This window comes from Anas platyrhynchos, chromosome Z, assembly GCF_047663525.1.
Source record: "Anas platyrhynchos isolate ZD024472 breed Pekin duck chromosome Z, IASCAAS_PekinDuck_T2T, whole genome shotgun sequence".
NCBI lineage: Eukaryota > Metazoa > Chordata > Aves > Anseriformes > Anatidae > Anas > Anas platyrhynchos.
The window spans coordinates 24,205,275-24,217,828 of record NC_092621.1 but is presented as its reverse complement, the minus strand read 5'-3'; the positions used below and the strand labels follow the sequence as shown (position 1 = coordinate 24,217,828).

The 12,554-nt window shown below is 44.9% G+C and overlaps 1 protein-coding gene across 1 annotated transcript; it reads right to left on the bottom strand.

Moving 5' to 3' along the window:
- Positions 1-134: 134 nt before the first annotated feature.
- Positions 135-12,554, bottom strand: CENPH (centromere protein H). The gene is made up of 12 exons (XM_027446138.3): positions 12,369-12,554; positions 12,224-12,279; positions 11,881-11,929; positions 10,643-10,717; positions 9,886-9,942; positions 8,669-8,732; positions 8,352-8,403; positions 7,022-7,182; positions 4,985-5,964; positions 4,651-4,714; positions 1,638-1,700; positions 135-371 (listed from the first exon to the last, which is right to left on the bottom strand). Exons 1-9 carry the CDS (start codon positions 12,467-12,469, stop codon positions 5,866-5,868), a joined length of 714 nt encoding a protein of 237 aa, XP_027301939.2. The 5' UTR covers positions 12,470-12,554; the 3' UTR covers positions 135-371; positions 1,638-1,700; positions 4,651-4,714; positions 4,985-5,865.

The window sequence follows — 12,554 nt, the reverse complement described above, 5'->3', positions numbered from 1 at the left end:
CCCCCCGCAATCGTCACCGCCCCCCCCGTAACCGTCACCGCCCCCGCCCCCTCCATAACCGTCACCGCCCCCTCCATAACCGTCACCGCCCCGCTGAGGGGTCCCGTGAAGAAGCAGGCAGTGGCGCCGCGTGGTAGAATGGCTAATTAGAAAAAAATATTTTAATGGTGTGCCGCTGCTCGTTAGCCATCGACGGGGGAGGTGTGCGGGGGGGTCATGCCTGCCCTCCCGCCCCTCGCGGCGGGGTGCTGCTGAAGCCGTGTGCGGGCGCCTGTGACGCTGAGGGGACGCTGCCTTGGCGGTGAACACGAGGCTTCGTCCTCCCGCAGCGGGGACAAGCTCGTCTGCCAGCCTTATTCCGGACCTCCACGCTGCAAGAGAAAAGAAAGGGGACAGGCTAAGCGCACACCGCCACGCCCAGGGGAGATGCAAGCTTTTTCCTCACGCAGCCCAACCAACGAGATCTCTGCTCTAAGCTTCTTATTTAGACTTTGATTTCTAACCTATAAAAGAATGGGCAGGAAATAAAGCACCATCATTTATCTATCAGCAACAGCCCAATTTTCAGTGAGGCACATTAAAAAAGAAAAACTCCTGCGGCCCATACCTACGGCTGCAGTTCTTCCCGTCTGAAGAAACCTGGCCCTTACTCGCTTTACAAAAGGTCTGAGAGACACAGCAGTGCTGAACAGAAGTTTGAGGGTTATTTCCACTGCTCAAATTCCAAAGTGCAAAGGAAAAAAAAAAGGCCCAGGTCAGCAATTACAACCTTTGTGACAAATTCAAGAAGCGCTTGGACAAGGTGCTACGAGATATGATTTAGTAGCTTAGAGATAGGAGGACGGTTGGACTAGATGATCTTGTAGGTCCTTTCCAACCTTGTGTTTCTATGATTCTATGAAATCAGAAATGCATAAATGTGCCAACACAATTTACAACGTATCTCACCGTTAAAAAAATATTCTGGAGGTGAAGAAGTGTATAACTGTGGAAAATAATCCACAAACTCCTAATTATGATGCACTACCCATATGTTTGCAGAACAATTTATTTTCTTTACTCCTGTGGTCACGCTTCAGGTGTCCTTATCATTTAAAAAAGTGTCTTTTCATTTCAAACTTTCACCTGTCTCTCCAATTCTTCAATTTTGTGCATTCTCCCCTTTTAAGTAACAATGTTTACAGTTCAAAATTGTTATGGAGGGACGTCTCTCTTACCTTTCCCATATAATACTGTAACTGCAGATATTTCAGGAAATATTTACATTGAACTTAATAAGATGTTCCCAAAAGTTGAAATACAAAAGTTAGCTTACTATTAAATAACTCATAAAAACTAGTTTGAAAAACGTTTTGGACTTCTGTCACCTGGCAATAGCTTCCGCCGGCCCATCTGTAGACTCCAGTCGCCGCATCCAACACATTGAAATTACACATTAAGCAGCTGTTACAGAACAGGTAGCGACTATGGTTGATGTAGGCTGTACCTATCACTAGCTCTCCATGTGTGCTCCAAGTCTGTATCTCCCCGTGACAGCACGAGCTGATGATTAGTAAAAGCTGGGTACCCCGTGTACCAAGGATTTGTAGTTTGGGTACTGTGCTTTGAAGCTGTGAGAGCTCTGAGTACACACTTACCAAGAACTGCAATATACTACCGTAGTTCTACAGGTCCTTCAAAGTTTCAAATTAAGATAAATGCTGTGTAAACAGAGAACACACCATCACTGAAACTTACTTGAATATATTCAATCTCTTCATCTGACATAAGTTTCCTTCTGTATTTCTGAGGGAAGGTTCTCGCTAATTCCGAAGTGTCTGGTGTACCTTGTACCCTACTAACAGGTGAAATACTTTGAAAGGCTGGTGCTCTGCCTCCGACAGACTCCTGTGCTTTTGAAGCATGGGGCGATGGCACACTTGCTTGTAGAGATTCCTGTACTGAAACCCAGATTGCAAAACCGTTTACAGAAATACAACAAGACTGTAAAACAAATTAGATGAGCAACCAGTAAAAGTTACTAGTTATTGACAATTAAAATTCTTCCTTATAACAAACATTAAAAGAATTAAGACACTCTGCTTTTCGCAACTTGTTCTAATTGCTGTTTAATATATCAAGAGCACAGTATCAAGAGCACATTTATCTGAAATTAAAAGAATACACATTCGAATGGCAGAAATGTTCATGTGGAAACAGATCTCCATGTGATATATCCTAAGAAAGGCTTTCCTTCGCTGGGAAGCTTTCCTTGAAGCATGAAGTACCATCAATGTGTGTGTGGGGAGGGTTACGCAGAAAGATATCTAAGATAAGTAACTGAGGTCCACTGAGATGATGCTTTCTTTTTTCTGCAACTGTAAAGACAGACTGGTGAAAAAGAGAGAGAGGCTTACAGAAGGATGAAGCTCATGATGCACAATGTCGAACCCATTTTTAACATCGTGCCGAATGAACACCACTATTGGGCATCAGCAGTCAAACTGTTATGAAATGCAGATCAAGTACTGCATGAAATACTTCAGAGAAGAGGGCTCGAGGAATTCATGTTAGGGAAGCTGCCTTCAGTTTGAGGATAGGAAAAGAGACGACAGAAAGGCAGTGCTATCAACGTCAGCCTGCTGGACCTTAGGTCTGTCCCTCCATGGTGGATCTGACAATGGAAATGCACAGTTACCACGGCAGGGAGGACTGCGTCTCATCGCAGTATGTTTCCTTCTGAAGCACTTAGGCCTGGCTAAAAAACCTGGTAAAGCAGACTGCTCCTGAAGGAAGTCCTTCCCGGTGTCCCTGGAAAATGAGCAAGATAAACACAACTTCAAGCAGCTGGGACAGGCGGACTAAGATTTTGTAAAATACGCAGCGTCAAGACTGAGCAGACCTGGATGTGTTAAAATGCCATGGTATTGCCTGCCCCTCTCCCCGCTGCCTCCACCAAGATCAGTAGTGACAAAGGAGAGGAGCCATGGTGAGTCTGAGTTGATTGGCAGGGCAGGGATGTCAAACAGCTGCAGCAAAGTCATCAAACCACTGTTGGTAAAAAAAAACACCATGGAGGGGCACACTCAGGAGTTCTCGGTCAGAAGACTGAAAGCTGCAAATTGACCAGGTGCTTTGGCAAGGCAGGTCCCGAACAGAGCAAGGAGGGAGAGAGCTTATTGAAAGGAACATAATCTGAACATGGGGCACGCCACGAAGGTGAAATTCTAAAATTTAAGACCAGGAGGCAAAAGAGGCAGAAGACGAAAACAGAAGAAAGCTGTTTCTGACAACTCAGAGCTGATAATTCTGGCCAGTAATGCCTATAAAGTATTTTTGTTTCAAGAAATAAAATTCCTCATGAGAAATAGCTTCTTCGAGTTTGTCTTATATGCCACAAAAACATTTAGAGATTTGCCCGAGAGCTTCCTCTACTGTACAGTTTTGATTCTGACACGTAGCTGGACCTGAACCACTGGCCAATTAAAAACACCAGAAATCGGGACTCAGAAGCACTAGACCTAACACTGCAATTGCTCTAGCGCAGATACAGCCTCTCCTATAGTTTTCCCTGCCCTGTTTGACAACGTGTTGCAATAGTAATACCATAAAAGAATTTGGCTGGCCTTTCCAGCGCCCATGGCTCTAAAAGTGTATCCTTGATCTGCAGAGCTCCGCATGGCCATGCGCGAGCAGCAGCCTGGTGCGGTGAGTGAAGGCAGTCACTGCCACAACCTTCAAGCAGAGAGAGGCCGGCTGCAATTTGCTGTCGAGGTGGCAGAACACGGTTCTGGTAGAAAGGTCTAGCGGACTCGAACGCTACCGTGACAAAGTTCTTCTGGCGCAGAGATAAAAAAGAACAGAATGCGTTTTTTAAGAATGCAATTCACTGGCTTGAGAGATGGTGCAGCCGGCTGAGCTGGGTACAGCATAGAGTTCTGGCAAAGTTATCCCCAAATACGGCTCCTGAGGACTTCACAGATACATCAGAAGTGGCGCTCATGTACGCGGTAGATACTTTGAAATGTCAGTGGATAAATGAAACAGCTAAATCTCTGGCAAATATACGGTGCAGTTACTGGTGTGTTAAGGTGCTTCCAACCGTTCTTTACCGAATAGTCACCCTTCAGACGGTGTTACAGGATTAAGTGTGTAAAGTTTGAAGGTGGCAGTCTCTGAAATTTGAAATCTGTATGTTTTTAGCCACCATAAACATTTGAATAGCAGGAAAAAAATAAAAAGAAGAATCCTCAGATGTCTAAATTAACTATCTGCTTCAAGGAGATATGCCTGGTGTTGAGAAATTTTGACACCAGTACTAGAAAAAAAGACATCAGAGGTAACAAACTAAAAAAAGAATGAGAACAGCCATGGTTTCTAAACAAATGAGGACAATGTAGCTGCGCTTCGCAAGGCACCTGCTGTTTTAGTCTCAAACGCTTTATTGCCTCATGCGAAAAGCAACACACAGGTTATGTACGTTTGATGTGTAAATGTACCAACAGCAAGGATCCTGTAAGCATCAGCGAAGCTATAGGTGTAAAAACCGATGTCAAAGACGGCCACGGAGGCACGGCTTTGCCCACGCTGCGCCAGGCGCTCCCTAAGCACCGACACCGCTGCGCGGAGCCCCCGCGGGCACGGGGCCGCGGCTCGGGGGCAGACACTTACTTTTAGGCCTGGGACCGCTGCTCCTGTCCGGGAACTTAATGAGGGGCGTGTGCGGCTTCACCACCTGCGGGGCGACACGGCAGCGCCGCCCGTCAGCAGCGGCCCCGCACACCCCCCGCGGACCCCCGGGGCCCGGCCCGAGCCGCCGGAGCCCGGCCCCACCCCCGGGCGCCCCCTCCCCGCGCCAAGGACACGGCCCCCGGGCGGCGCCCCGAGCCCCGGCCGCCCCCGAGCCCCGCCGGCCCCGAGCTGGGGGGGGTCTGAGGGGGCCCCGCGCCGCGCCCCGGCCCCGCCGCCCCCACCGCGCCCCCCCCTCCGGGGCCGCCGCCGCTACCTGCACGGCGCGGGCGGCCGCCGCCATCTTGCTGCCCATGGTCACCCCCTGCCCGCGGCTGGGCGGGGCTTCGCGCGAAGGGGGCGGGGCCTCCCGCAAAGGGGGCGGGGCCAGGGGCGCGCCGGCGGGAGAGGCCCGGCCCCCGGGTGCTGGCAGCGCGCCCCCAGGTCCTCGTGCGAGACAAAGCGGCCCCGTTCTTCGTTTTATTTCTCGGTCAGCGTAGCAGTGTATTAAAAACGCGATTGTTGGCGTCTAAAGGCTGCGGGAGCTTCCTGCTAGGTGCAGTGCGGGCAGCTCGCTCCTCTTCCTGCACCCGCCGTGCTGCGTGGCTCACCACCCCATAGCACAGCCGCACAGTTAAAAGCATAAACGTTTCTAGGCATAAAATTCTACAATAACTAAACAACAACAACAAAAAAGCCGCCAGACAAACACTTTCCTAATCAAGTTTTACACTTTGAGCTTTCTACTGGGACACTGCAGGGTCCGGTGGTGTGGGCAGGAATACAGAAACAGGAGGAAGGCGGAGCAGAAAAGCAGTGCCAGTGCCCTGGTGTAATGCCTTCTAGGTAAAAGCTTGTCATGTGTAGGTTATATAAATTGATACTCTTTCTTGTCTTATTGCTGAATTTCAGGAGGAAACGAGTTCTTGACTTCAAACAGCTATAAAGTAGCCCTTCACAGGCTTCTCAGCTCCATTACTTGTTGCAATGACTGTTCTTTACCAGGAATTAAAAATTCACCTCAGTGAGTTGCATAGCCATATTCTGAGTCTAGAGAGAACTTCCAGAAGGCCAAAATTTCAAATTCAAAAAACTGAGCTTCTATGATGCATTGAATATTGATTATATATTGATTATGTACACTTTAAATATGAAAGGTCATCTTTCTGACTCGGAGACGTTTTTTTCAAGCTGTAGAACAATAGCCTTCAAAGATGGATCTTCTGCCCAGTTAACCTGGCTTCCAATGATGATGCTCTACAAGACAGAAAGACTAGTGGTTAAAAAACAAAAGCTCTTAAAAAGGATCAAAATTTCTGTTGGTCTTGTTTAAAGTTTGGAAGCCCTTGAAATTCACAGCAGTGTTTGAAATGGACAGGACTTGGGAAGAGAGGAGAAAATGATTGTTTGTAACATTCTCACTCTGCCACTCTAGATTGAAAATGGGAATTTTTAATTTAACCAAAAAAGAATTGTTTTACTTATTCTTCAGAAGACCTCAGGAGTACAAAAACAGAATTCTGGGAATCTAAAACCCATTAAAATGTTTAATTTCCTATTCTCAATTTGAGATGAAACCATATTATATTTCAAACTAGTAGCAGAAATTGCATGCAACAGAAAGAACATGTGGCTCTTCTTCTGTTCTTGGTACTCCACTGGTCATGCAAATTCACAGAATGGTTATACCAATTTTTCTACCTTTTTTTTTTTTAGTATTTCTATCAAATATATTCTTCCCCAGTCTTTTTTTTTTTTTTTTTTTAAATAAACTATGTGTGTTCTTCACTGGTATTTCACAGGTCAGGACAAGCCACACTGCAAGAGGCAGAGCAGGGGGTGGCAGCAGAGGGCACATGACCTCTAGTGGCACCCCTCTGAGCACAGGATGCTGCAGGAGGCCCACCTCCCACCCTAATCCCACCAGTATCATCAGATTAAGGCCTATTTATTTGTCCTAGGGAACTGGTTTGGGGGGATGTAGGAGTGACCACCAGTGTAAGGAATTATAGCCACTGCCATTATAGACATATTTTTGGAAAATGCATTACCTTTGTACCTTTAAGGGACCAAAGAAATAAAGACAGATCAATAGCATGTTTCTAAACTCTGGAAATAATAACTCCAGACAAGTTTTATAGTTTTAGTCCTGAAAATAATAAAGATTTCCTTTCATACTGCAGTTTTTCCATTACTGCTGTTACTTAAAGAGTTTAGAAAACATGACTTTGTTTGAAGTCACATTCATTACACAGTATATTATTCTGCTTGTAATGCAGAACTGCCAATCTGCTTATGAAAGCTATGAAATTACCTGGAATACATTTTGAATTACTGTAGTCATCGCTCTTTCAGTTTGTAGGTTTTTACGTATTTTCTCCAGCATTTCATTCACTTCCTTACTCCCTAGTTCCTTTATTTTTTGCATCATGAGATGAATTTTCTGTAGTTTGTCTTCTTCAGCCTGTCTTAGAACTGTTCCATTATTAGTAAAACAAAGCATTAAAAAGTAGTTCAGTGAGCAGAAGACCTAAACAGATACTTTTTTTCTTACAGACATCTAAGGCATTTCTATTGCAATAGCTCAAACTTCTCTCTCCCTCCACTTCCTCCAACAGACCTCACAACATACCTTTTACACAAGACACAAGTACTGCAGTACCTGGTATCAGTACACACCAATTGGTTCCTTGGCTGCTAACAAAACCGAAAGTCCTCTGAATAAGGTCCGCATTTCCTTCAGACATAGACCCTAATTTAAATACCTGTCCTACGCCCCATCTTTAGTTGTCACGGCATTTATAGTTGGAGATGTTTAAAATCATATTGGATTGAAAACAAATTCAAAAGTCATAGAAGGGATACATGGACAACATCAGTGAGTATTGCCAGGTTTTGGACGATACCAGGCTAAAAGTGAGACTGAAAGACACCGTGAAGGGAGATTTCATACATGGTCAGAATGCTGCTGTTCCTGATACAGCATTCCTTAACTGAAGGAGGGAGTTAGGGTGCTCATTTCTTTTACTGTGAAAAGACATACTTCATTGTGTCTATTACTCTCAACATACATACCAATTTCTACGCATGAAACACGCAATTGAATTAATAATTGTTAGAACTGCTGTCAAACCTCGTTGTATGACATTAAGAACAAACTTTTAGTGCTATTCAAAAAAATTATTTACCTTACTAAGTTCTGAAATGCGATTTCAAATGTAAATTTGACCCCGTGTAATAAGCGTTCTGAATACCAAGTTACATAACACTACACTGTAAGTAAGTACCCTCTTGTTCAACAAACATTTCACAAAAGTGCAGTTTGAGAAAAAAAAATCCTTTCAGTTTTGCAGAACTGATTTAAATTACTAAATGAAGTGTAAGTTTCTGGGAAGCTTATAATAAATAATGAAAGACCATCGCTCTTCTTGTTTTTTAGCAGATACGGAACCAGAGATACAAGAATACGACTGATATGTTCTATCAGTCTCATCATCATGTAGACACCACACCAGCTCATTTTTATAGCACCTAGTAAAACTGTTTTCATAAGTTCTATAACTGCATTAAGAATTTTGTAGTCACTTAATAATGCTACAAGAAGCACTTTAAAATATGAACAGTATATTCAAATATGCACTTACTGAGTCTTTTCCTTCTAATGGCATTCACTTTGTCTTCAATGTCACGTGTTTCCTGAAAGAAAAACATATTTCGTAGACTCTCATTTCCAATAAGTGCTGATGATGTTAATTCAGTCCACAAAAGCAGCTAAGGGCAGTTCTTGCAGACTTGCTTGCATACTCACTTGAAGCAGGAAATTCAGTAATTTTAACACGGCTAGCAACTATGCCCTTTGAGCCACATACTTACTTTCAAATGACTTGTGCATTCCTGTTATTTTCAATTACCTTTACAGCAAGTGTGCACAACTGCAGCAAAAGGTACAAATGGCACTTACTTTTTGAAATTCAATTATTGCCCGGCTGAGCTCTACTGTGTTCAGTAGAGTATCCACAATCAGTCTAAGGAAGGAAGAGAAGTTGCATTTAGACCATTAATATGTGTTGACAGCACGAACACTTTAATCCAAGTTATTTAGATTAAACAAAAAATGATCATTTATCTTAACAGGAAAATAGAAAAATACACATCTAGCATACTTCTAGTTGTAGGCGCCACATAGGCTCCTTGTTTCGCTCTCAGTTTTGCTAAAACATCAGTTAAGTTTAATTTTTCAAATCATAGAGCTAGTGGTTAGAGCTCCTGAATTCTGGGCTGTAATAGGGACATCATGGAAACACATTGCTTTCAGCTGTATTTTCAAAAGAAATGCAATTTCTCATACGACACTTCATATGCATATATCAATTAACAGCAGGCAAGAAATTAAAGCTGATTTTAAGCACATGTGAAATCTTCGGTTCTGTTTGACAGGCATTAAGCTTCTACATAATTATTTAATGAAGGCAGCAAAGCAGAGGCAAGGCTCCATTACCAGCTTGCAGTATGCGCTCAGCTATTATAAATGCTGGGAATTCATATCCCTTAGAAACAAAAAACTGTTAACTACAAACAACTCTTACTGGTGCATCAAAAACTAGGAAAGCCACTTAAGCCCAGACAAAGCCAAATCCAGTCTTCACAAAGTGACTTAATACTGTCTAAACCAGGAAGAGAAGCTGCCCGAGTCCACTGCTCACAAAACATCCCCATATTCAATCAACTCTCAAATGTCAACACGAATCTACGGACATGATCCAAAGAGGGCAAGAACTCACATAACATTCAATAAATGTTCTTGCGGCTTCATTTAAATATGGAAACACCAGTGCTGGTGGTGGGGAGTCCAGTGCATTTCACAAGCACAGCCAAAATAACAGAGCTAATGATCAAACCACATTGGTGCTTCTGGAGTTGAGCTGGTTTCTGTGAAACAAGCTTAAGCATCTCTGTAATCAAAGGCTAGTTAATTTAGAGTCCAAAGGTAAATCCACCGTGCACATAGCAGTTTTGATCATGCTGTCTCTAGCCAGAAACTGGTGGACTATATCTCTTCCAGCCAAATCTAGACAAGAAGTTTGCTTTACAAAAGTTACCATGAAGCAAAATAGAAATGTGCCGCATCAAAGGATGGTCCTTTCTTTTCTGGCCATCCTTTCCCCCAAAACACCTTACCTTGCCTCACCATCATTTTCAGCCATTTTCTTTCGCAGGGCATCCGCAAACTGCATCCTGCATGGTATAAGAAATACAAATAACTGATGAGAATTGATAAGAAACTGAGAACTGACTGCTGATATATACTGGAAGAGAGATTTACTAATTTCACTTATACCCACTTAACATTGGAAATACATATTTAAAAAAAAAAGACGACAACAACAACGACACTTAACTTTTTAACTATTTAACTTTTAAATATAACACTTCTTAAATACTGGGGCTTAATTCTCAGGACAAGAAAGGTGTTATCAAAGACCATTTGTAAGAGTGACAATGCATTTCTATCTTGATGATGGCATCTACCTCAGATGCCATCAGTCCCAGTCTGCTGAAGAGAAGCTGGACAAAGGTGGGAATTCAAACAAACAGTCGTCTGTCTAGTTTAGGAGATACACAACAACTACCAACCTCAACCTCTTCACAGGAATTTGTAAAGTACCACCAACTACTTTTACTAATGTACACTGTGTGCCTTTTCTTAATTTTGCAGAACGTCTGAGGCTCACCCATGCTTCAGTTTGTGTTTTGTTGTTATTCTCTATGGTATATCCCTCTTCATTCCTATTGAAGCAATTGTATTAAATCTCTCATGTTTGCAACACGTGCTGTATCACTCTGAAATCCTATTTTAATCATAATTATGCATTTCTGCATGCATGTGCACACATGTAAACAAACAGAAAACCTCCAAGTATAAAGAAAAATCTACCTTTGCACGAATAATGTCTTGTTCTTGAAGGAGGTTTTTATTTTCTCCAGTTCGTTTTCCAAATTTTGCATGGATCTGAAACAAAGCACGAAAGGAAGAAAAACTGTAAAAGCAACCTCGCATTTTTGACTCGTTCTCTGCATGTCTGAAGGAAGAACTTTTCCTCCAAACTACAAGTCATTCAGTCGTATTCTCTCTTCATTTCCTTTGTTTTCACACAGAATCACACACAGATTCCTCTAAGTTGGAAGAGACCTCCAAGATCACTGAGTCCAACCTCTGACCTAACACCACCAAGTCCTCCACTAAACCATATAACTAAGCTCTACATCTAAATGTCTTTTAAAGACCTCCAGGGATGGTGACTCCACCACTTCCCTGAGCAGCCCATTCCAATGCCTCACAACCCTCTCAGTAAAGAAGTTCTTTGTAATATCCAACCTAAAACACCCCTGGCACAACTTTAGCCCATTCCTCCTTGTCCTGTCACCAGGCACGTGGGAGAACAGACCAACCCCCACCTCACTACAGCCTCCTTTAATGGACCTGTAGAAGCGATAAGGTCACCCCCGAGCCTCCTCTTCTCCAGGCTGAACAAGCCCAGCTCCTTCAGCCGCTCCTCATAGGACTTGTTCTCCAGGCCCCTCACCAGCTTCGTTGCCCTTCTCTGGACTCGCTCAAGCACCTCCATGTCCTTCTTGTAGTGAGGGGCCCAAAACTGAACACAGTACTCGAGGTGCAGCCTACACCAGAGCTGAATACAGGGGGACAATCACTTCCCTACTGGTCACACTGTTTCTTCTACAAGCCAGGATGCTGTTGGCCTTCTCGGCCATCTGAGCACACTGCTGGCTCATATTCAGTCGACTATCAACCAATACTCCCAGGTCCTTCTCCACCAGGCAGCTTTCCATCTCCCAGCCTGTAGCTCTGCTTGGGGTTGTTGTGCCTCAGGTGCAGGAGCCGGCACTTGGCCTTGTTGAACTTCATGCAGTTGGCCTCAGCCCATCAGTCCAACCTACCCAGATGCAGAGCTTATGCAGAGCCTTCCTACCCTTGAGCAGACTGATACACACACCTAACTTGGTGTCATCTGCTTTTCACCACATTCTTGCATACTACTGATTGTTAAACCAGAGTATCTACTGAAAAGGAGTAACCAGAAGAGAGCTTCCAAGCTCAGCCCTTCAATTTATTTTACAATACATACAGAAGCTCAAAGTTAACAAATTACGTACTCCGTAGTAGCCTTTTCTTCCACGTCATGGTCAGGGCACCCTCCTTGACCTGCAAAGCAAGAACACACTAGAACAGCACAAGAGGAAGACTTTAAACACGATTTACAGAACATAAGGGACAAAGCCGCTTAATGCATCTTTTATTCTGCCTCCACACCTCACCAGCTCTTCCAGCCTCAGTGAGACTACACGGGGGGGTAGGAGGGCTGTGCAGGTGCTTGGCTGAGGGACTAAAGCACAGCACCAGGTGGGGGTGTCAGGGGGTGTCAGAGGGATTAGAGGGGTCTCAGGGGATTATCTAGGGGGTGTCAGGGGCTTGAAGGGGAGGCGCTGCGTTACTCACAGGCTTGGGCTGCGGTCTGGCACTCCATCAGCTGCTGCTTCAGCTGCTCCCGCAGGCTGCAAGGGAGCCGAGCGAAGCCGTCAGCGCGCCGTCCCCGTCCCCATTCCCCGTCCCCGAGCCCCCCGCCGCCCCGCACGGCACGCACCGGATCAGGAAGGGGATGTTCACCGTCACCTCGGGCTCGGGCTCGGGCTCGGGCTCGGGCTCGGCGTTGGGCTCGGGCCCGGCTCCGCCGGGCTCCGCCATGGCGCCGCCTTCGAACTGCCCGCGCGGGCCTCGCCCGCCCGCCCCGCAGCACCGCCCCCGTGCGCAAGATGGCGGCTGGGCGGGG

What these genes read in the sequence shown, in the direction of transcription:
- CENPH (XM_027446138.3), bottom strand. Translation starts at nt 12,469, where the DNA reads ATGGCGGAGCCCGGCGGAGCCGGGCCCGAGCCCAACGCCGAGCCCGAG. An exon ending in CCAGACCGCAGCCCAAGCCT is followed by an intron (nt 11,930 to 12,223) that starts GTGAGTAACGCA and finishes CTTGCTTTGCAG; the next exon opens with GTCAAGGAGGGTGCCCTGAC. An exon ending in CAATAATTGAATTTCAAAAA is followed by an intron (nt 8,404 to 8,668) that starts GTAAGTGCCATT and finishes TTTTTCTTTCAG; the next exon opens with GAAACACGTGACATTGAAGA.